The following is a 23,246-nucleotide window of genomic DNA, read 5'->3' on the forward strand; positions in this document are numbered from 1 at the left end:
GGAGCATCTCTGGGGAGTCCCACCACCCTGTCTCTGCACCAGCACTGGGACCCTTCTGGGACCTGGCACCAACTTCACAACAGCATTTACTGGTCCCTAATAAGGGAAGAACTGAACGGCAGGGGGACTTCACTCAGGGACCCCTGAGGCTGGGACAGAGTCAACAAAGCCCCTGATGAAAAGACAACGATTTTTCAATGCTGAAAAAGCGTGCCAGCCCTGTGGCACCACGTGTGGAAAAGCACAGTGAAGGATCCCACCCCAGAGAGCTGCTGCCAGCATCAGCCAGCCCAGCTCGCTCCTGGTGTCTGAGAGGGCTTGAGGAGGGCTTCCCACGGACCATACCCAGAGCTCAGCATCCCTTCCCAGGCTGTGTTGAGCCATGCATGCTCTGTGGGTGCTGGCAGGACTGTCGGTGCAGGGCTGGAGCTGGGGGAGCAGCAGGAGGAGCAGGATGCAGCCTGTGGAGAGCATCCCTGCCCAAGGCAAGAAGTGTGGGTGCTGCAGCCTCGAGGGCTGCTTCTGCAGACCCGTGGGCACCATGAGGAGACTCACCTGTGGAGGAGAATGCTTCCAGAAAAAGTGCTCAGGACCAGGGTTGGCCTGGATGGTTCCACAGGTGAGAGCAGTGGTGTGGGCTGGGGGCAAGAAGGGCATAGTTTGTGTCAAAATCAAAGGCTGAGGATGAAAACCAGCACAATGCCTTTGGATTGGAGTTGTTTTCATGAAACATCCCTGGATGTTTGCACAAAGGCTCTGTGTTTATTTTGCTGTTTCTTCCTAGGGGGTTAATTCTGCTGCACATTTTGTTTGGTGGGCTGAAGGTGAAGATAACTGAATAGAGATGCCTGAGCCCCAGACAGCCCTTGTCCCACCTCAGCTGGGATACTGAGTGCCCTGGCCATGCCTTGCTCCCACCTTGTTACCATTTCCCTCTCCATCTCATCTTTATTGTTTCACCTGACACGTCTCTTGAATCTGCAAATAGATGTGAAAGCCCAGGAAGGTTTACATGAAGTTCCCAGCAAGCTGGCAGTTATTCCATGTCAGTCTGCATAAACCCTGCCTGTGCTGCCAGCTTTTCCTTAATGTCTCCTTGTTTTTCCAGTTGTGAGTGATTGCTGAAGGGATCTCCTGGCAGAGAAGACTCGGGTTCACCCTTCACATCCCGTTCACCTCTAAGGCACATGCATAAAAATCTGGGTGTGGGTCTGCTCCTCTCCATAAAGAGAAATTAAATCTGCTCACGCGGCACCAGGCACAGGCAGCAGAGCTGAAGCGTGTGGCTGTTTAATATTCATTGGGCATAGATGTAAAACTTTTCTGTTCTAAAATAGTCTTGCACAGTGCTGTGCTGCTTCCTTTTCCCTAAATCTTAGCAGGAGGCTGGAATTCAAAGTTTCCTTTGCTTGTCTTCCCTGTTTTCCCCCACCTCAGCCAGGAAGCAGAAGATCCTTGCTGGATGAAAAGCCTGTTTTGAGGACAGATCCTGGCACTGTGTTTGCAGTTTATAGTTCTATAGTCTGCTGAGGAAGAATCTTTGAAGCACCAACACAGGAACAAGACATCTTGTTTTTGTTTTGAAACAGGATTAGCTTCCCTGGTAGTTATGCATCTATTTTTGTGTTGATAACAAAACACCATTTTTCCTGTAAAATTTTGGCAGGTAAATTCATGGATTATCTTGGTGACTCGCTCTTAACTGAGTGCAGTTTTCTTCACCATCTCAATTGCACCTTAGAATGAAAAAAGAAGAGATAGTCTGGTCCCAGTTAGGTCCATAATAATTAAATCACCTTGACATATGCCCCAGTAAGTTAAACTAGAAAGACCTCAGCCTTTCTCCTTGGTGAGTGGGAAGCTGTGATAGCATGGGGTGGACTGGAATGCTCCAGCTTAGTGTAGATAAAAGTGAGTAAGATATCACCCAGCAGTGAATGAAGGCAGTGGGAGCATCCCCAGAGTGTGCCAGGGAAATGGGGACTGGATGCAAATGGGCAGGGCTGGGCCCAAGCTGTGGTGAAGGATCTCTGCTGTGGGGCTCCGAGCAGCGTGGTGTGAGCACCGGGACATCCATTATCCACCCCGAGTGTCAGTGATCCACGGGAGGATAACGTTTCCATCCCCCTGGTGCCAAAGCTGCAGAGCAGCATCGGTCCAGCATCCCACACACACCAGCCCTGAGATGTGGGGTGGCTGGACCGTGCCTGCTGAGCTGAGCATTCCTAGGGCACAGAAAGGTGACATGGAGAGAGCCAAGGAGCTGAGGGGTCAGCGTGCTGTGCCCGAGCCAGGATGCACTCTCAGTGGGATTTTGCAGGCAGCTGGATGTCGAGCAGTCAAAGCCGGTTAGCAGGAAAGCTGTGTAATTCCATCGGTGAATCTCCCACCTCGTTTGCATATTCATCCCTTTGTGGGGTGCAGCTCTCACGTTGCAGCTGAGCCCATCGCTCATCACAATAATTTCCTTTGCATGGGTGCATTTGCTTTATGACCACAGGGCTATTTCCCTTTTCCCTGCAGAGGCTCTTGCTGATTTACCTCTGTCCATGCCTAAATCAGCTGGATGTTATTAGTGAGCTCTGCATTCCTCCAGCCCCTGCCCCAGCATAGCACAGCCATTTACTATAGCCCCAAAACTCTATTCCCTAAATTATTCAGAATTACTGTGTTTGCTTCATTTCTTCTCCAAAAACAAGCACACTTTGGAGGGTACTAAAAATAAATGGGCTTGCTGAGAACTGAATCTATTTCTTAAAGAGAATGCCTGTGCAGAGGGAAGCCTGCCTTTGCACACCGTGTCACCAGTGTCACCCAGGCAGGGTAACAGGCTCAGTGGCATTGTGGGGGCTTGGCTTCAAGGAGAAAATGAGCACCAGAAGTAGTAAAATTCTTAAAAGATCCCAATTGCCCACCTGTTTCAGACATTTCTTTAGTTAAAAAGAATTGCAGAAAGCACCCAAGGTCCCCAGCAGAGGGACCCAAGAATGTCTTGTAAGCGCTGGCTGGGGGAGTGCTGGTGGGTTCCTTCCAGACCAGGAGGACCAGGATCTCAGCTGTCTTTCCAGTACAGTCAGAATTTGTATGTGCTGGATGAAATATCCTGGGTGGAATTCACTTGGTATCAAGCTGCCCCCTCTCTCGGTCTGCTCCAACCAGCACGGGCATCCCCCAGGCAGCAGAGAGGGTTTAGCCTCAGCAAGGACACCTCGTGCTTATTCTTAGCCTTGTTTCTAAGAAGTGCTTTATAAGCAGGAGCCTGTGTTGATTAATGCCATGAAACATTAATGACTTAGGAGGTGAGCTGCAGTCCTCCCACAGAGCAGCTCCCCACTCCCCAGCAGCCAGAGGCACAAAGATGAGCCCAGCGCTGTTTTGCTTAGGCAAGACACAGACCTAAAAAGCCAAATACGAGTTTTACCTGAAGCCAGCTGAAAAATATGACAAAGATAAAAGGTAGGTAAAAGGGACAAAGAGGCTGAGGTTTGGTTAGATGGTGTGCACTGAAGTCTGAGATAAGAAATTTGGAAGGGTGATAGAGTCACCCACCCATGGCACTGCCCTGTCTGTCAGCACAGCAGAGGTTTTGTCTGCCTGAATGCAGCAGGCTGAAAAAGGTGTTGCTTTAGCCATTTGCTTGATATAGAGGAGGTTTGCATGGGGGACACAGGCTGAGATGAGCCAGGCATGCTGCAGCTCCCTGCCGGGCCAGATTCTTGGCTGTGGACAGGCTCTGGGCTGCCCTGGGCTGCCCAAACCCAGCCCAACTGGCTCGAGGGGCTTGGCCAAGGTGCTGAGCTGCAGAGACACCACCACCAGCCAAAGAAGCATCCCAGTGTGTTGGATTTTGGCAGCGATCCTTAAAACACCCCTGCCCAGCTCCTGCTCTCCACCCTGTTCCACACAACCCTATCGCAAGGATCAGAGCCTTGGGGTTGAATTAATGCAACTTGGGAATTTTAAAATGAGTATTAAATTTCTCAGAAGCATGTTAAGACTTAATTAAAACTCCTGTCATTGTGTGAAATAGCAGTGTAGGAATGCAGGAATGCGGGGGGCTCGTTCCTGCTTTGCAAAGCACTTCATACTGACTTGGCAAACTATGCCTCGGCAAAGCCAAGAAATCCCCTCACATCCTCAAGGAGGAGCAAAATTAGAATAATGAGATGGTTTATAATTAATTGTGCTCTGGGGACACATTCTCACGCTGTCTGGTGCTTCTGATGGGAATTTTCTACAGGGAGCATCCCAACATACAATAGGTTTCAGGTATCAGGTGTGCTCCCGCCTGCATTCCTAGACCGGGTTATCAGGTTGCTCGAAGGGAGAGTAGGAGGAGTTACATTTTTTCCTGGCATTTGGGGAATTTTTTAGCTCTCTTACAGATGTAGGTTAAATATTTGCTCAGGGCAGAGCAAACACCCAATACAAAGGGCCCCACTCGTTGATGTGTTTCGATCGCTGGAGCTCCTTTCACCCAAGTAAAAGGCGAATTAACCTGCCTGACTTCATCTCACCACTGCAGCGATGCTCTTCAGCTACAGCACACACTGGGCTAAAAGCAGAGCTAAACCCCAGCCAGGGTCACTGTCCCCGGGCAGTGTGCCCCGTGGCGGGCTGGTGCTGTCTACACAGGGCAGATGTTTTAGCACCGATGGCCGTCGATGTATCGAGCCTTCCCGCTACCTGCTGGGTGCTGGCAGGAGGTGCTGCTGGCGGCGAGCCCTGCTCCTCGTTGTCGTTCCTCTGCCTGCCTGCAAAGCGGCATTTCTAAAAATACCTCCAGCGATGTCGTCAGCCGGTGCTCGCTCAGGTCACGGAGACGTGACAGCCAAGAAAAGGAGGATGGGAGCATGGCTGGAGGACCAGGCTGAGATTATCCCAGCCAGCACAGGTGAATCCCTGCAGAGAGGGGGCACGAGCAGGGTGCCTGCTGCCTGCACAGGCTCCCATGTGTGCCCGCAGCCCCCCAGACTGTCCAGCAGCCAGTGGGCATCCCCTGGGACCCACAGTGCTCCCTTGAGCCAAACAGCAGTGCGGAACATCCAAGGTAACCCCAGTTCCGGATCCCTGGAGAGCCTGCTCCGGGTGTGCTGGGGCTGCCAGAGAGCCACGCCATCCTTGCCAAAAACAGCCCAGCAGCTGGGAGGGGTGGGTTTTGTAGTGCTCACAGGTGACTATTTGAATGGGGCTGTTGGCACAGAACCCTTCCTGCATCTCGGATTTTGCTCCATGCTTATTCATTGGGTTATTCTTCTAAACTGGGGAATTCACGCATGTGCCTGCTTAATGTAGACTTACTTGATGTAATTGATACAACTTATGTGCTTTGCATAATTGCAATACCATTAAAAACCTGAAGCATTCAAAAGCCAGGAAATTACTTACCAGTTAATGTAATTTACATAAACATTTATTTTATTCTTTACAGCTCATAAATTAAGTCAGCGAAGATATGGCTTTACAGTTGCTATCGGAAAGGGGAAAGTAACTTTCTGTGTGTCAATATTATGCCCAAACCAGCCTCAGGAGCTGCACAGATAATGGGGCACTTGTGTAAATTAGGCACTGCTTAGGACCTCTGTGGGTAAAGGTATGTACACACGGATGCGTGTCTATAGGCACACACACCTATATCCATCCATGCCAGGATCCATGCTGGGAATGCCAACAAACCTCTGATGAAGGGAGGGGGAGGCTGGGAGGTTTTCACTGGATGCAGGGGAATGGCAAATGCAGTGCAGAGCTGGAGGCAACTGCAACACTAGAATGACACTGGCTTTTGAGGGGCAAGTTTCTGTGCCAGGGGCATGGGGACATGGAGGTGGACCCTTCAAAGGGAGCCCCCTTTCTCTGGGGTGAGTGGCTAGAGCAGCTTGTCCCCCCACACCGGTGGCTCCCTATCACCCCTCACCCATGTGGCTGGCTCGGGACAGGGAGTGCAGCAGTGTCTCATGTGGGGTGTCTGAGGATGTCCAAGAGAGACAGACCAGGATGAAAGGACAAGGCTGAATCCTGCTCCAAACCTGGCCAGGAGTGAGCAAAAGGCTGGGACTGAGCATGGTGAGATTGGAGGTGGAGGACACGTGGTGTGAGGGGAGCGCAGCCCAGGGCTGGCATCAAACCCTCCTTTCCCAAGGGACCAGACCATGTGGGACACAGGGCAGCCTGCCATCAGCGGATGTGAGCCATCAGCAAGGGCACCCGCTGCCGCCACCACGGATGCCAAGTTGAGCTTTGTTGTGGGGAAATATCCGGTACTGCCAGTTCATTAGCATGAACAAGTCATGAGTGACTTGTGTCACCCTAACCAGCCATTACTGTGAGGGCTGTGTGTGCAATACAGGGAGGCAGATACAAATCACACCCTAAAAATGCGTATATATTATATTTAAAGCAGGATTTTCTGTTGCCTTTCAGACACCAGGGCCTTTGTAGAGGTCTTGGCATGTCAGGCTGTTTTCTCTATGCCTCTGGCTTAGAAAAAAAGTTGTTTGTCGTGTGGTATCTGTGTCCCTGGGCTCGATGAGCCTGGGGTGCCAACTGGCATTGCTGCCAGTGGATGTTCGGGAGCAGTGGGAGTGCGGCAGAGTGTGAGGAGGGCATAGTTTGGGTAGTCAGGAGTTTGATGTGTAGGTCATCAGCACGACCGTCCCCATGGTCCCCCGGGGTCACCGTGATGAGTGATGCCAGCAGGGGAGCACAGATGGGATGTAGTTACACTGGGACTCCCTGAAGAGCACCGGGATTGAAGTGGGAATGGCAGAGACACACCGGGAGCCCCTAGGGCCATGCCAAGGGAGGGTCAGGGGAGCACGGTGGGGGCAAGCCGCCCTGGGAAGGGCACGGGGAGCACCGGGGCTCCTCTGTGCTTCCAGGGCTCTGTCCAGAGGGGTTGGGGTGCTCCGGGGGCGCACCGGGAGCTCTCCGCAGCCCGGCCGCTCCTCCGGAGCCTCCCGGTGCGGTAGGGGAGCCCCGCCTCCGCCGCCCGTCGGGGGTTTCACGGGTTTCCGTGGCAACGAGTGCGGGGCGGAGCTCGTCGTTTCCGTTACCGAAGTGCCCGGGAAGGCGGGGACGGGCCGGGGCTGGTGCCGGGTACCCCGCTGCCGCCGCCCCGCGTCCGGTGAGTGGCCCCGCAGGGCGGTACCGGCACCGCCGGCGCAGGGGAGCCGGGCTGGACCGGGCAGGACCGGGGCTCCCTTTGTCTGCGGGCTGGGAGCGCTGGCACGGAGCGCCCGGGAATCCGCCGGAGCGCGGCTCCCCGTTAGCCCGCGGCGGGCGGGGCCACCGGCACCGGGACCGGGGCTGTGCCGAGCGGAGCGGGGCTGCGCCTCCTGCTCGCCGGCACCGGCACCGGGACCGCCCCGCTGCGGGTCCCGCCCGCCCGGAGCCCCGGTCGGGAGAACAAGGTGGACTGGGCGGCTCCGCGACCTGTTCCCCGCCGAAGCGGCCCCGGTGAGGTGCGGAGAGAGCGGAGCGGGAGGTGCAGTGCGGTTCCGTGCGGACCGGAGCGGTGCCGTGCGGTTCCGTGCGGAGCGGTGTGTGCGGTGCAGTGCAGTGCATTGTGTGCTCTGAGATGCGGTGGGTGCGGTGCCGCCCGGGTGCAGGGCTGCCCGTGGCCTCGGAGATCCCAACTCCCTAAAGTTAGCCCCAACCCAAGGTTAGGAGGGGCCTGGAGAGGCTTCAGGAATGAGTAAATTAATTACAGGCACCGTTTATGTCACATCCGCTGGGAGCACGGAGGGAGCCCGGGGCTGTCGCCTTTTCGGGAGCAAAAAACGGGATTGATGCAACTTCCTGCGGGTTTCGGGAGTCGGAGCTGGCGTTACCGTCGTGTTTTGCTCCGTCCCACTGGGATTTACAACTGGACACCGAGACCGGCTGAGATGTCCGTCCTTGCGCTTCTCCGCAGAGGTGCTGCTGTGCTCGGGACCCCCGTGCCATGATCACATCCCGCACCGCCTGGGATCTGGGATCCGGGCCCTCCGCCGGAGCCACCTGGAAGACGAAGGACCTTGCCCCGGACGGTGAGTACAGCCCGGTGGCTTGTCCTTGCCCCTTGGGGCTCAGCCTGCCGCGCTCACGCCCTGCTCACTGGGGAAGGAGAGGCTGGGAACAGGCCAGCCTGCATTTTTCACATTTCTTTCCGGATGAAGGTCAGGACTTGAGAAATGGGGACTCAGAAAGCAGGCACAAAGCTCTGGGCAGCCTGCTGGTGAGAAGAGAGGGCTGCCTCCATTTCTCTCCTGGCCTTTCCGAGTGGGAAACTTACGGAGAAAGGTTAAAATTTAACATGCAAGATAGAAAACAGAGTGATCTGCATGGCTGGGCGAATGCGGAGCCTTTGCCTCTTCCCAGCCTTGGCTCCTTGGAAGGGCTCCTTATCCCTCCCTGGCGCATGGACCCCATGGGTGAGTTTAGTCAGAGTTTTCCTCTGTGGAGGCTGAGCTGCTTTGCCGGCAGGCGGGCAGCTGCTTGCCCCAACCTGCAGCCGTTTGTCGGGAAACAGCCCTTCCCACCTCCCTCACCGATGGTGCTGAATGGGTTTTGGCAAACGTGGTGGCTGAACCCCCCTATTTGGACGTTTTTTCCTCTTGGCTTCATCATTTGCCATCCCTCTGTGCTGGCAGCAGCTCCTCTGGGTACAGCTTCTTCTCTGGCACTTGGGCCAGTCCAGCCAAATGCTGGTTGGCATCAAAGCCTCCAAAACCAGGGTTTTTCGGTGCTTTCTCTGCCCAAGGGCTGCTGCTGCCCGTGCTGGGATGGGAAACTCATCGCCTGTTATCCAGGCATTCGCCAGCACTTTGGAAATGCTCAATTTTCATGGCACGCGCAAAACGTTATGGATAATTAGAAGCTGGGAAGAAGTCCAGAGTGATGGACTAACTTCATAAGGGCACATCTCTCTCCAGACATTGCTTCCACCTCTGGCCCAACTTCTGCATGGTTTTAAGGGAAAATATCTGCATTATTGAGGTTTGATTTGTGAGCGATTGATTTTTTTTTCTCCTGATTTTTCCCTGATTGATCTCTTCCCTGGGGAAGAGATTTGGCCACCCGTGATGGTGGCAGCACTTGTGGCAGACAGGTGCAGGGGCACAGGGTCCCTGAGCAGTGGGATGTAGCTCTCAGCAGCTGCTTTTCCTGTAGCAGAGGAGGATGTAGCCATGGGAGAAGGCTCCTGAGCTGCTGTTTCCTTCTGTGTGGCTCAGCAGGACAGGGAAGTGCTGCCCTGGCTGCTTTTGGGTTTGTCTGCCTGACAAATGAAGGAAATATTTGGGGGCAGTGGAGGGAGGTGACGCTGTCAGGGTCCGTCTGGCTGGTTTTGGTGATGCAAGCTGGCTTTGGCAGCTTTTCTGAGATAGGATCGCAGAAAGTGGAGCAGCTTGGCAAGGGGTAGAGCTGGGATATCCCTGGCTGGGGGGACAGATCTGGTCCTACAGAGGCCAGATGGAAGCTACACCCTGAATTCTCATTACTAGGCATTGGCAACCAGTCTCCGCCCCCCGGAGGGCTAATTTTTCTAATTAACATAATTAACATTTTTAATAAAAGTCATGCACTGTCTCTGCCACACCAGTGCGGTGGCGGCAGCAGGGAGGAGGAGGAGGTGGGTTTGCTGAGCTGGCCAAAGGCTGCGTCTGTGCTGTGCTCCCAGGTGGATCCAGTGATGCTCTTTGCTCCATCTCAGGCTGTGGGCAGGACAGGCTCAGCACTGAGAGCAGAGCAGGTGCCTCTCCCCGAGCTCCTCTGCTACCAGCACTGCTTCACCATAAAATCCTCAGCGTGAGCTGGCCGGACACTGCAAACCCCCGTGGGCTCTGCCGGGCTCTCCAGGTGAGGAGCACTAAGCCAGCCATGGCATATATGGGGAGGGCAGTTTGAGAGTGATGGGGAGGATGCCCTGCACCCATCTGGGCCATCCAGGTGGGAGCCAACTGGTTCCCTCCCTCACCACAACCAGTTTGGGTCAGGACCCCATCTCGAGCAGAGCTGCTGCCTGGGTAGGGAGGGAAAAGCATTGTTGGGGAGTCAAAGGGCATCAAAAATGGGGAACAGTGTTCATAACAGAATAACATTTTCTGGGTCACTTATAGTCATGTTGGCAGGAGAGCTCGAGGCAGAACTGTGATAAGAAAATGCAGTGCCGTGAGCTGGTGTTTGCCAGTGGGATGGAGGAGGAGGAGGTGGAAGGGTGCCACGGCCAGGGACAGTGCTGGGACACCATGTACTGATGTAGCTGCCACTAGTTCATTCCAGGTTTCAGGCAAATCATTCAAATTCCCCTTCTTTGAAAAGAAGGAAAACACCTTCTTATCACACACCAGCCTTGATGAATTCCCTTCGGCAAAACCCTTCTGGAGTCTCAGATGTAGAGGCACCGCAGACACGCGGCTTCTCCAGGAGAATGCTGCCACCTCCTTCCAAATTACTCCCAAATTACTGGCGTGTACCAAGTATTTGCCCCTCTGCTGGAGTGAGGTTTCCCTGACATTACTGGCCTGTGGGGTGATGCCGCAGGCTCTGAGATAAGGTTTAAGAAAGAAAAGGCATTATTGAGCAGGGTGAGCTTGACTGATAATCCCCTTTTTATAGCAGCCTTATGAAAGCTTCTTTCACATTTCTTCTGATTTTTTTGGAGCTGGGCTCTATCCCACAGGGCATGAGCCATGCCTGCAAGTCAAAGTCTCTTTCTTTTTAAGGCCATAGAGAGAAAAACAGATATTTAGTATAATTATGTAGCCAAGCTGAGAGAAGTTTTTTATGCGGAGAATGAAAAACGTGGTAAATTCATTGTGGCAGCATCCCAGCACAGAGCTCCCTTGGAGGGAGGGTTTCCCCAAACTACTGCGTTCTGTCTCCTGCACTTCCAGCCCTGCTCACTCCTCCTGAGCAGCCCCGGGGAGTGCCAGCTGCTGGCACAGTGTCCAGCGTGGTGTGGGCGGGCACTGTCTCAGCTCCCTGACCTGTTTGTGCTCACAGGCCCTGCGGGACACGAGGTGCAAGCGGCGGGAGGAGACGCGGCCCCACACCCCGACAGTGGCCACGGAGGAACCTCCTGCAGCCCCCCGTGAGCCAGCGGCTGCTGCGGCGCTGCAGGCAGCCCCCACCATGAACCTGGAGAAAACAGGTAAGGGGGTGAGAGAGCAGGGATGCAGTGCTGGGTGCTCAGGAGGAGGGATGGGATGGGATGGGATGGGATGGGATGGGATGGGATGGGATGGGATGGGATGGGATGGGATGGGATGGGATGGGATGGGATGGGATGGGATGGGATGGGATGGGATGGGATGGGATGGATTTAGGGCTTGGTATCTGCCTGTGGGTGTCAAGGAAACCTCTCCTCTTTTGGGGCGTGCATGGATGTGTGGCTACGCTCACTGTGGGAACAGATCAGTGGAAATCCAACACCAGCCAGCTGCTGGCTGGTGGCAGGGACTGATGAATTATTGAGCTGGATGAACAGAGCAGGTGAGCTCTGATGAGCCCACTGCTGTTTCTTCCTTCTTAAGGAAAATGTAATGTGTGTGGAAACACTTGCAGCATTCATGGCTCTGACAGGGTGGGGAAATCCCAGGGTTTCCTGTCTTTCTCTGTCAGGATTGAATTGTGTGAGCTTGTCAGGGCACATCTTGGGAGATGCTCCTGGCCTGGTCCCCAGCTGCATCCCAGAGCAGCTCCTGAGGTGGCGTAGTGGCTGGGAAGAGGCAGGGATACAGGAGAAAGGGGGTCCGATTGGCAGTGGTAACAGGACAGGGCTGAGGAACAGGTATCTTTCCAAAAGGCTTTCTGAATTTTGCAAATTTCTACATTTTGGAAAGCAGGATGGTCACTGAGGGTCACTGTGCTCTGCCTGCCACACTCACACCACTTGTGACCCCCAGCACATCTGCCCAGGGGGAGATGTAACACAGAGCTGGTTGGCATCTCCTCTCCCATGGATGCTGTCACAGGAAAAGGTGCTGGAGTGTGGAGGAAGGCATGTTCTGTGGAGGTTTTTCCTGCCTGGCAGTTTGACTTGCAGCTGAGTGTTGCAGCTCTCAGCCTGGCTCTGCCTTGGGTCCCAGCCCAGGATTAGTGTGAATGATGTGTGCAGACATGTGGTGTGTCCAGAGGAGCCTGGTGCTTCCTGTCATTTTGTCTTATCTCTGCAGACTCCCCAGGGGGTGAAGGCTAGCATTCCTGTCAGCTTTGGAGATTTCAGGGTGGGGTTTTTGTTTTTTTATTTTTTGTTTGGGTTTTTTTGTGTGTTGATTTTAAAGAGAAGACCATGGTCCCCTGCCTGAGCTGGGCTGAGCCTTCAGCATGGAAAGAAAGAAAAGCCAGCACCTGACAGTGCTCTTTTGGAGTATCCAGCCCATGGCAGGAAGACAAAACCTGGTGATAGCTTCTGCAACCACAGCCAGATAAGTCCCATGGTGTGCAGCCAGCAGCAGAGTTGTGGTTTGGTCCCAGCATTTCATCTTTTTGCGTATTACGCTGCCTCCTTTACTCTATTTAGGGATAGAAAATCTGACTCAGAGACAAAAATGTCTCTTTTCTTGCATTCAGGACGTATCCCATGAAGCAGGCAGCATCTTCCCACAGGCAGCGCAGCGATTCCCAGCACTAGCTCCTGCCTGTGAAACCTCAGGTTTCTGGTGGCAGCAGATGAAATCCACGGCAGGCAGGGAAGGGCGCCGGGCAGCCGGGATCCTGACCATCAGTCCTGCCACCACAGTGCCTCATCCCCACATTGGGAATGAGTCACGCCAGCTCATTGCTTCTTGGGAACTACCAGGTCATTTGGTAGGCTCTGATGTACAGCCAGGTTGGCTTCTGTCAGCACTGGTGGCTCTATTAACATGCAGAAAGTGATGTTTAAAATAATACTAGGAAGGTTAGAAAGCCAAACACACAAAGATTAGGCAATATGGCCATTCAGGGTACCTGTATAATTTAAATTTTGCTTCCATTATGCTTGTGTGTAATGACGCAGACTTTAATGACATGATCACACACTGCTTTTCCACCGGCACCTGCTCGTTCAGAAGAAAGGATGCCGGGGTGAATCAGCGTCGTGCTGAGGGCGGTTGTTATCTGAGCGAGGCAGCAGCATTTCGGTGCGTGGTGGGGCTGGGGCACGGTGCAGTGGTGTGGACAGGTGCTCTGTGCTGTGGCCTGGGATGCTCTGCTGGCATGGGCAGATCCCTTTGGCTCCCACCCAGCCAGACCCCACCGTTAGCCAGGCCTGCTCTGGTAAGCACCTCAGCACTCAGGATGCACCTCTGACACGTCACTGTGCTCTCTGGGACTTGTGCAAATCCAGTTTCCTGCATTCCCATCTCCAGCTCAGCCCCTGGGGGCTCCCCATGGCTGGCATTCTGCTCCCCAGCGAGGTGTCTGTGTCCTGACCAGCTCCATCTTTGCTCACGCTGCAGGAGGGAGGCTCTGCAGTGGGAAACGTGCCAGCCTGCCCACAGCCCGGCCCTTCCCCGTGATCCAGGAGGTGATGGCCTCCATGGCACACCTGCAGAAGGAGAAGCTGCGGCTGCAGGAAGAGGTGCTGGAGCTGCAGGAGAAGCTCGCTGCCCAGGAGAACAATGAGCTCTCCCTCTCTTTCCAGCTGCAAGGCCAGGTATGGTGGGGACAGGGACACAAGCGGGTCCATCAGGGCCTCAGGGTCCCAAAGCTTGGCTGGAGCACTGTGGCATGCAGTGAGTAATGACTGCACTTGGAAGGAGTGCAGGATCTCCATCTTTGAGCATCTTCTTTGCTGGGTGTTCCTGAGCACCAGCTTTGGCTGTCCCTCCCTTGGGATGCTTGCAGTCTCCAGTAACACCACGGTAGTGCTGACAAGGGTGTGTGGCTCTGTAGGCATAATATGGCCAGGAGGACTTTGGGCATCAGGATGCAGCTCTGCATCAGCCATCCATCTATCCACTCAGCACAGGACGGCTGCCATGGGGTCAGCTCGTTAGACCAACCTAGCAGTTTTATTTAGAGACTTTCAGAAGGTGGACAGTGAATGTGAAGGCACAGAATTGTCTGATGAAGGGACTGGTTTTGGCCACTGTGGCACGGCCCCCAAAACCATCTCCTGCACTGATGCAGGCACATCCTCAGCACGAGTACTTGGGTCGTCTCAGGGACATGGAAATTTTGGCTGCTCGTAAAGAGATTTGCATGTGGCTGTTGTGGAAGCTGTTACAGTCAGGTTCTGCTTGTTCCACGGGTGTCAAATAGGAGGAGGTAATTGTCCTGCATTTGGTTGGCATGCTCTGCATGACACAAGCGTAAGCACAGCGGGCTCTGGCCCTGCGCTGGCCAGTTCAGCAGCAAGCGCAGCCCGTGCCGGCTGCAGTGAAGAGCTGGCCCAAACTTCCAAAGCTTTGGGATGGCTGGGCCACGGCTCAAGCCAGATCCAGCTGCCAAGGAGTCCCTGTCACATCCAGAGAGCAGGATGCAACTGGAGATGCCCGAGCAGGTAGGGGATGGAGGAACATTGACATTTTTGGGTGCCACGGCATAGGGAATGGCGGGCAGGCTCCGGCGTGTGCGCCGACTGATTGGGCTGGCGGCTTTCCCTTAACAAGCCGCAACTCTTTTCTTCTCAGTATCTCGCCTCCCTTAAAAATACTTATAAAAAATAGCTCAATAATCTCCCTCAGTGGCTGTGGAAATGGCATTTTCCCACTCAAGCGCTCGGCGCTCGCTCGGCCCCCAGCCAGAGCCAGGGAGACTTGTGGAAGAAGGGGGATCACAATCCTGGCTGTGAGCAGCTGCCTTTCCCCACCTGCAGCTGGGGAGCTCTGGTTGTGCTCCAGCTCCCAGCCCTGCCAAGCACAGGGCACACGGAGGGGCTGCCCACACTGCTGCCATCTCTGCAAGGGCGTGGCTGAATAATTTACCAGATTAATTACAGCCCCATGTCAGCACATCTGCATTGGTTATTAATCAGCAGTTCTTAAATTATGGTCCACGGAGGGCCAGGTGCTTGCTGGTTATTGGGATGGGGCAATATCCAGGCGTGTCCCAGAGAGGCCGTATGGAGTGGGGAAACTGGGAGCTGGGTTGGGATCTGGGGGATGGAGGTCAAGCAAGGGACAGAGCAGGTGGGAAAACCCTACTACAACACAGCCTATGAGGCTGCTGGCTTCACAAAGCACTCACTGCTGCTGTTTATTCCAATAACTGCAGATTTTGGGAGAGCTTCACTGGGGTCTGCACAAAAAAATGTTGAGGATTTTTGAAATTCACCTGGTTTTGCAGGGAGGGCAGCCTGGTCCCATGAGATGGGCAGAGGCTCAGATGGAGGTTGATGGAGAGCATTATCCCATGGGACTCAGACGTGGCCTTCCTGAAGAGCTCTTGTTCCCTCTTTATACTAAGACAACTTTCCTAGAAAGAAAAATAGAGAAGGTAGAGCAAAATTGGTTGTGAGGGCAGCACAAGGTGCTTCTGGCTCTTCAAACACAGTTATGGGTAGGTTTGTTTTTTCCCTTCTCCAAAGATGATACCTTTTTATTTTTTAATATTGGTTTCTGCTCGTGCTCAACACGGACAAATTATACCCATGGTTGAACAAGGTCAAAGCAAAGCTTTCATTAATGCTCATTTTAATCAGCTCGTGTGAATCAGGCGCTCAGAGCCAGGTGGAAAATTAAAGCATAACAAAAGTGTGAGCCAGACTGGACGTTGGTGGCTGGGGTGGCACTGCAGGGTCTCCTCCGAAAGCTGCTGAGGTGCCTCCTGGTTAACCCAGTCTGTGCTGACAGGTGGAAACTCTGAAGGCAAAACTCCTGGAGCAGGCACAGGAGATCAGCCGGCTGCGCTCAGAGCTGGTGAGCTGCCACTGGGATGGGACTGAGCCACCCTTGCCCTGAGGGACGCTGGAGCCCTGGGTCACTGAGGAGGAAGAGGGAACGTGGGGTGGGCGGAGATGGATTAAACCTCCCCAGGGTCACAGTTTGGATCGTGCAGACCAAAGTGAGGAACAAAAGTATGGGATTTTCTGTCCAATACCATGTTGCACTGGTGACACAGGGGCTGTCACCCCCGTGGGATGACAGGTGGGAAGTGAGAGACCCTCTGTGGGTTGGGGCTCCCTGGGGTGTGAGGCTCATCAATGCAGCAGGCTGAGTGATTCCCAATGGGACAGGCAGGGACTCTGGGAATGGCACACTGTGGGCTGCTCCATACAGTGGGCTGGGGGATCCGTGGGGGCAGCAGGCTGGGGCTCCCTGGGGCGTGTGGAGATTCCAATATCCTCTCCCATCCATCCGCAGGGCGGCACGGATGCGGAGAAGCACCGGGACCTGCTGGCGGCCGAGAACGAGCGCCTGCGGCAGGAGATGAAAGCGTGCGAGGGGGAGCTGCGGGAGCTGCAGCGGCAGCAGCAGGCGCCGTGTAGGGACTGTCCCCACCTGCAGGTGAGTCGCCGGTGGTGGCAGTGGTGGTGGCAGGGTGACTGGCACCTGTGGGTGACGTGGCCTTGGCTGTCCTGTGCTTTGCCAGGAGAATGCCGGGCTGCAGGAGCAGCTGTCCCAGCTGCAGCGGGAGGCAGAGGAGACGCGGGCCAAGCTGGTGGAGCTGGACCTGGAGGTGCAGCAGAAGACGAACCGCTTGGCTGAGGTGGAGCTGCGGCTCAAGGACTCCCTGGCTGAGAGAGCTGAGGAGGAGGAGCGGCTCAGCCGGCGGCTGCGGGACAGCCAGGAGACCATCGCCAGCCTCAAGTCCCAGCCCCAGCAGATAAAGGTGAGCTCTCCATTTTTCCTGATTGGGCTGGGTACCTTACAGTGCCCAGTAGGTGCCCTGCAAGTGCCGCCTGTCTCTCTCCCCTGAGCACATCAGCACAGTGATTTCCTAAATGATCTCACCCCCGGGCCAGCAACAGCTCCATCCCAGGCCCTTCAGGTGTTTCCCCAATACACCCCATCTGTGGGTGCTTTCCCCTGCAGTACATCATCAAGACGGTGGAGGTGGAGTCAGCCAAGGCAAAACAAGCCCTGTGCGAGACCCAGTCCCGAAACCAGTACCTGCTGGAGCAGGTGGGGATGCAGAAGCAGGTGCTGAAGGAGATGGAGCAACAACTGCAGAGCTCCCAGAAGACAGAAGCTCAGCTCCGAGCTCAGGTCTGAGTGCAATAGGTGTAAATCAGAACCCTCCCCATTCTCTGCCTGCCTGGTGCTTGCCAGGTGACACAATGTGGCAGCAGGTGGGCACTCACACAGTGTCATACCCCACTTGCTCCTCTCCCAGATCATGATGTACGAGGCTGAGCTGGAGCGAGCCCATGGGCAAATGCTGGAGGAGATGCAGGCGATGGAGGAGGAGAAGAACCGTGCCATTGAAGAGGCATTTTCCCGCGCCCAGGTGGAGATGAAGGCGGTGCATGAGAACCTGGCAGGTGAGGGGGGTGCAGGGGACTCACAGGGTTGTCTGACTGGTGTTGGGGTGTCATCATCTGCCCCTCACCCTGCCTCATGCCTGCAGGTGTCCGGACCAACCTGCTGACGCTGCAGCCGGCTCTGCGCACCCTCACCCATGACTACAACAGCCTGAAGCGTCAGGTCCGCGACTTCCCCCTGCTGCTCCAGGAGACCCTGCGCAGCGCCAGGGCCGAGGTGAGCCCCCCGGGACCACCACCCAGCATTCCTCCATGCGGGGTGGAAGTGCTGGGGGGTCAATAAGTCACTGGTCTCCACTGTCCCCAGATCAGCCAGGCCATCGAGGAGGTGCACAGCACCAACCGGGAGCTGCTGCGCAAGTACCGGCGGGAGCTACAGCTCCGCAAGAAGTGTCACAACGAGCTGGTGCGGCTCAAAGGTGTGCGGGGTGTGGCGTCCTTGAGGAGAGACAGGAGGGACACGGGAGCGTTCCCATAAGGTGGCTGGGTTGGCTGCAGGATGCTTCAGCCCACCCGGTGTTTGACTGCTGACTCCCTGCTTCTCTCCCCCAAGGAAACATCCGTGTTTTTGGGCGAGTCCGTCCCATCACAAAAGAGGATGGGGAGGGCCCCGAGGCAGCCAATGCTGTGACCTTCGATGCCGATGATGATGCTGTCCTGCACCTCCTGCACAAGGGGAAGCAGGTGTCCTTTGAGCTGGATAAGGTCTTCCCCCCACAAGCATCCCAGGAGGAGGTGGGTGCTACTGTCCACAATGCTGGTGTGAGGAGGGGAGGCAGCCACCTTCTCCTCACTCTCCCCTGTCTCCCCCAGGTGTTTCAGGAGGTTCAAGCCCTGGTCACCTCCTGCATTGATGGCTACAATGTCTGCATCTTCGCCTATGGACAGACAGGGGCAGGAAAAACCTACACAATGGAGGTGAGTTTGCTTGGCTTTGTTTCCATCTTTTTCCTCAGCTCCCCACGCTGCAGTGCCCAATCCCATCACCCAGGCTGGTGGCCAGCTCAGACCTCGTGTGCACCAGTGATGGTCACTGCTGCTCCACAACATCCTCCTGTGCTTTGCTTCTGCTCATAAAAAATACAGAATAAAATGCCAAAGGGTATTTTTTTCCCCGTTTGTCACCTCAATCCTTCAGGGGACGGCAGCAAACCCAGGGATCAACCAGCGGGCCCTGCAGCTGCTCTTCTCTGAGGTGCGGGGCAAAGCGGCTGACTGGGACTACACCATCACTGTCAGCGCTGCAGAGATCTACAACGAGGCACTCAGGTACCGGGAGGGGGAAGAAACCTTTTTGGACATCACCCCATGCTGCCCTCCCCCACATCCCTCCCCCCCTGCATAGGCCTCACAGCTTGTCCCATGGCCTTGGGCACTGCATTTGGCCCTGTAAGGATGTATTTTTAATTTATTTGGTGTGCATTGCCCTTCCCATGAGCTCCATCACTTACACAGGCTCCCAGCTGTGCCATCACTCCCACTCTCAGGCCCTGATGCAGCGGTGGGGGCATCCCCTTCTCCCCCTTCCCCTGCCCACAGACACTATATTTAGGAATTTGTAACTGGGAGCTGAAAGCATGAGAAATATTTTCCTTCCTAGTCCAGCCACAGGAGGGGAGGAGTGTGGGAGCACATCCATGAGCATAACTAGGAACAGGGATAGAAGCGTGGTCTGAGTTGGGTGAGAGGAGGCACATGGGAGCCAAGAGAGTTGAGGTCTATAAATAGGCTGTGCTGCTTTCCTGGGAAGAGATGGCTGCTCTGGCAGTGTTGAAACACAGCCCTGAGCCATGGAGTGGATGCCAGCACCTCCTGGGATGGCAGTGATAACGGATGTCCCTTTGGCCAGGGACTTGCTGGGGAAGGAGCCGCAGGAGAAGCTGGAGATCAAGCTGTGCCCTGATGGCAGCGGGCAGCTCTACGTGCCTGGACTCACGGAGTTCAGGGTGCAGAGCGTGGAAGACATCAACAAGGTGTGGGGAGATGGGAGCAGTGGGCACAGGAGGGTGGCAGCAGGGTGCAGTGAAGGGGGGGGGGCGGGGTGGTCTTTGGTGTGTGACTCCTGGATTTGGGAGCATTTCTGAAGGCATGGGGAGCAACAGAGACCAAAATAGGTCCCTGGGTGTGATATGACAGTCACTGGCCCATGGGATGAGCCACAGGGGGTTAAAAATAAAAGCGTGGGGCCCAGAGAGTTCCTAAGGGATTAGTAGGATGCGGCTGTCACCACAGTGACCTGCCTGTCACCCCCTGCCTTTGGTGCATCACCCAGGCTGAGACCTGAGAGAGGCCATTACCCTGATGGGCCAGGCACCCTGTGGAGGGCTGATGCTCACGTTATATCCCTGGATCACAGCGGATTTGTGGTGGGACTGGGGCAGTTTGGCTTCATCTCCTCAACTTCCTGGGCTCCCCCAGGTCTTTGAGTTTGGCCACATCAAGCGAGTGACAGAGTGCACCAACCTGAATGAGCACAGCTCTCGCTCCCACGCCCTCCTCATCGTTACCGTCCGCGGCCTCGACCGCAGCACGGGGCTCCGCACCACAGGTGGGTGTCACAGCAAACCCTCACCGAGGCACCTGGGTGTGCCATCCCAGAGGTGTGTAGGGCTGGGTGCTGATGCCAGCGGCGGGGTTTGGCTGTGTGTCCCCAGGGAAGCTGAACCTGGTGGACCTGGCGGGCTCGGAGCGGGTCGGGCGCTCGGGTGCGGAGGGCAGCCGGCTCCGTGAGGCGCAGCACATCAACAAGTCCCTGTCAGCCCTGGGAGATGTCATCTACGCCCTGCGCTCCCGGCAGGGCCACGTGCCCTTCCGCAACTCCAAGCTGACCTACCTGCTGCAGGACTCGCTCAGCGGCGACAGCAAGACACTGATGATGGTGCAGGTAGGGGCTGGGCACCCAGTGCCTGTATCCCCAAGGCCAGGCAATGTGATTTCTGGCTCCCTCCTCAGCCCAGTGCTGACACAGGTGGGAGGGAGGCTGGAGGCAGGAGCTGCGCTGGAATCAAGGGATGGGGCTCACCCATGGGACATCTTCCAGTCTGCAATCATGGTGCCAGCGGCAGCTCTCTCCCTGTCTCTGCACCCTAGACAAGGCCAAGGAATGGGGAATTAACTCACGTCCACGATCCTGCCCTCCCTGCCTGCACATGGATGCTATCCCTATGGGCACAATCTCTTAGTATATTGTCATCTCCTTATCCCCTCTTTTTCTGGGAGGATTTTAAGCTCTGGCAGCTTCTTCACCCCTGTCCTGTGACCCCTCCACTCCCAGCTGCTGGCACCCACACTGAGTCCCAGAGAGGTTGCCCAAGCCCCTGCACCTGCCACAGCTATTCCCAGCTGCTCCTTGCACTGGGGTGGTTGGTGACAGGGAATCCAGCTGGCTCACACAATGGTCCAGGCTTGGATGGATGGGGATAGCCTGGGAGGGGCAGATTAATAATAGTATCTCACCAGCCAGCAGCAGCAGGTTTTCTAGGGGTCAGTCCCTGGGGTGCACAAGCAGCTGCCAGGGTGACTTTGTGCCTGCTCCTCCCTGAGCACAGGTCTCCCCTGCCGAGAAGAACACCAGCGAGACGCTGTGCTCCCTGAAGTTTGCTGAGAGGGTTCGTTCTGTGGAGCTGGGTCCTGTCTCCCGCAAGGCTGAGCTGGGCTCCTGGACCAGCCAGGAGCACCTGGAGGTACCCAAGACACTGCTGGTGCCCTTCCTTCTTACCCTTACCCCAGGGATCCCCTGTTTTGCCCCTACACATGGTCCTCAGAGCTGTTGGATGTTCCCCTAGAGCCATCTCCATTGGGGACAATCACCTGGTGGGATGCTGTTTGTCCCCAAAGTGCAGTATCCAGCCAGTGCTGCCACCTTGGCTGTTCCAAGCCCTGTTTCACAGCAACCCCATGGTAGCCCCTGAGAACCTTTGGACACCACTACCCAGGCATGCACTATCTGCCTGTGAGCCCATTCCTTTCCCTCTGGGGCCTGGGCTGGGCTGACCCTGGGGCTGTGTCCCCTCTCCTCCCAGGGTGACTCGCCGGGTTCCACAGCACCACTTGGCCGGGGCCACACCTCCCCCAGCCCGGGGCAGCTCTCCAGTCGCTCTGCCTCCATCCGCAGGAAGCTCCACACCTCAGGTGGGTGGTGGGACAGCTTGAGAGCCCAGACAGGGTCCCTCCGTCCCAGGAGGCTCCAGCCACCAGCCCGTGGCAAAGCCTGCAACTCTGTAGTCAGCTCATTAGCTAATAGCTAATTAGCCATGGTTAGCACTTCCCCAAGAGTGCCCTGGTTTGAAGGCACTGCTGCTGCCTCGGGGGGAAGGGGAGGGCAATGCCACCAGGCTGAACCTCTTTCCCCTTCAATTTCAGCCTGACTTAGGGGCAGCTGTGGCTGCCAGGTGAGTGCCTGCGGCCGGTGCTGGTGGAGGGCTCTGCTTCACCCCGCTTCCCCAGGCAGGGCAGGGCTGCTGGATTGTGCAGGGATGCTCCTGGGAATGCTTGTGGTACCAGCTCCTGCTACAGTGCCACCAGCCAGGGCTGTGGCACTGGTGGCTGTGCCCCCACCTGCTGTAACCAATGCATGTCTCCTCTCAGGGAAGCTGAGGCCAGTCCCCCTGTGATGAGTGCCAGCCACAGCATCAAACCCCCTGCAGGACCCAGCCCCTCACAGTGACACAGAGATGGCTGCTGGAAGACATGAAGGCTTTGGCGCTGGTCCCTTGGCTACTACCAGGACCCATGACCAGGAGGTGATGGCACCTCCCACCATGAGCAGCATGGGGTCAAGGGTCTCCCAGCAGCCAGCCCCTGCCTCTCAGGGTAGGGGACAGTGGTGCTGGGCAGAGATCTGCCCCTGTGGATGCTCAGCTCTGTGAGTTGATTTTTGCTGGACAAATGTTTTTAGCCAGAGCAGGGAGCTGCTGGGAGGTGCTCCCTCCAGTTTTGCTTTTACAATGAGACCTGGCTGGAAGGGGTGCACAGAACGAGACCAGCCCCTGGCCCTGCCTCTGCTACTGCCACAGAGCCAGCCTGGCCACAGCTCCTGCAAGACTGTGTTTGGGCAGCTGCCCAGTGTCTTTCAGAGCAGCACTTCCTCCATGTTAAGCCACAACAAATCCCAGCACCTCCTGTCCCTGTGAGTTTCTCAAGCCCTGTTGTTGCATGAAGGCCCCCAGTGCTGTGCATGAGCCAAGCTGCTGTTCCTCATGGTGCTGGTGCTGCCAGGGCCCTATCCTGGCTGCCTGTGGTACATGGCACCAGGGGGGATGGAGCAGTCTGAATGAAGCTATTGTAAAGTTATTTACCAGTTGTCTTGTCAAGAGAGATCACAGTGTGGTCGAGATGAAAGTGTTTGAAATATTTATACCTGTTTACATGGCCTTGGAACGGAAAACTAGTGGAAAACAAACAAAAAGACCCCAAACATCCAGCCCCAAAGCCTCTTGGCTTATGTATGGAAATGGTGGTTGGCAGGGGCATGGGAGAGGATGGCACTGCCCTTGGACCTCTCAACACCCACCTGTGGGTACATTTCCTCCTGCTGCAAACCCCTACTGGATGCACTGATGGCTCTTTCCACCACAGCCCTCTCCTCTTACGCTTCCACGGCGTGTTCTATTTAAAAACAAAAAAGGGAAAAATAAATTAACCTTTTGTAAGATTAGATGTTTCTATGTATTTTAATAATTAAAAAAAAATCCTGTTTTGTAACAAAACTTATTTTAAATAAACTCTTAAAGCTAGTCCTGTTCTTGAACCCTGCTTGAGGTGGGGTGCGTGCTTCCTCCCTCCTCCCATCAGCTCCCATGGGGCTGGAAAAGCCCATCATATCCTTCCTCTTGCAGCTGCCCCCGGGGCCAGGCTG

General features: G+C 55.5%; 1 protein-coding gene across 1 annotated transcript; it reads left to right on the forward strand.

The window, feature by feature from the left end:
- Positions 1–382: 382 nt before the first annotated feature.
- KIFC3 (kinesin family member C3) lies at positions 383–22,002 on the forward strand. Its single transcript, XM_062500243.1, has 21 exons — positions 383–619; positions 7,913–8,027; positions 9,692–9,837; positions 10,984–11,131; positions 13,422–13,618; positions 15,759–15,824; positions 16,269–16,412; positions 16,498–16,737; positions 16,941–17,114; positions 17,242–17,389; positions 17,476–17,606; positions 17,697–17,808; positions 17,943–18,124; positions 18,203–18,307; positions 18,528–18,658; positions 19,239–19,362; positions 19,808–19,937; positions 20,044–20,273; positions 20,938–21,072; positions 21,412–21,520; positions 21,977–22,002. The coding sequence occupies exons 1-21, from the start codon at positions 383–385 to the stop codon at positions 22,000–22,002; spliced, it is 3,030 nt and encodes a 1,009-aa protein (XP_062356227.1).
- The last annotated feature ends 1,244 nt before the right edge of the window (positions 22,003–23,246 follow it).

The sequence above is a fragment of the Cinclus cinclus genome, chromosome 11 (assembly GCF_963662255.1).
Source record: "Cinclus cinclus chromosome 11, bCinCin1.1, whole genome shotgun sequence".
Classification (NCBI taxonomy): domain Eukaryota; kingdom Metazoa; phylum Chordata; class Aves; order Passeriformes; family Cinclidae; genus Cinclus; species Cinclus cinclus.

Excerpts from the sequence above, each read along its gene's own strand:
- KIFC3 (XM_062500243.1), top strand. The coding sequence starts at position 383 with ATGCATGCTCTGTGGGTGCTGGCAGGACTGTCGGTGCAGGGCTGGAGC. Across the intron at positions 11,132-13,421 it reads CATGAACCTGGAGAAAACAG|GAGGGAGGCTCTGCAGTGGG; the intron begins GTAAGGGGGTGA and ends CTCACGCTGCAG. Across the intron at positions 17,390-17,475 it reads GGTGCATGAGAACCTGGCAG|GTGTCCGGACCAACCTGCTG; the intron begins GTGAGGGGGGTG and ends TCATGCCTGCAG.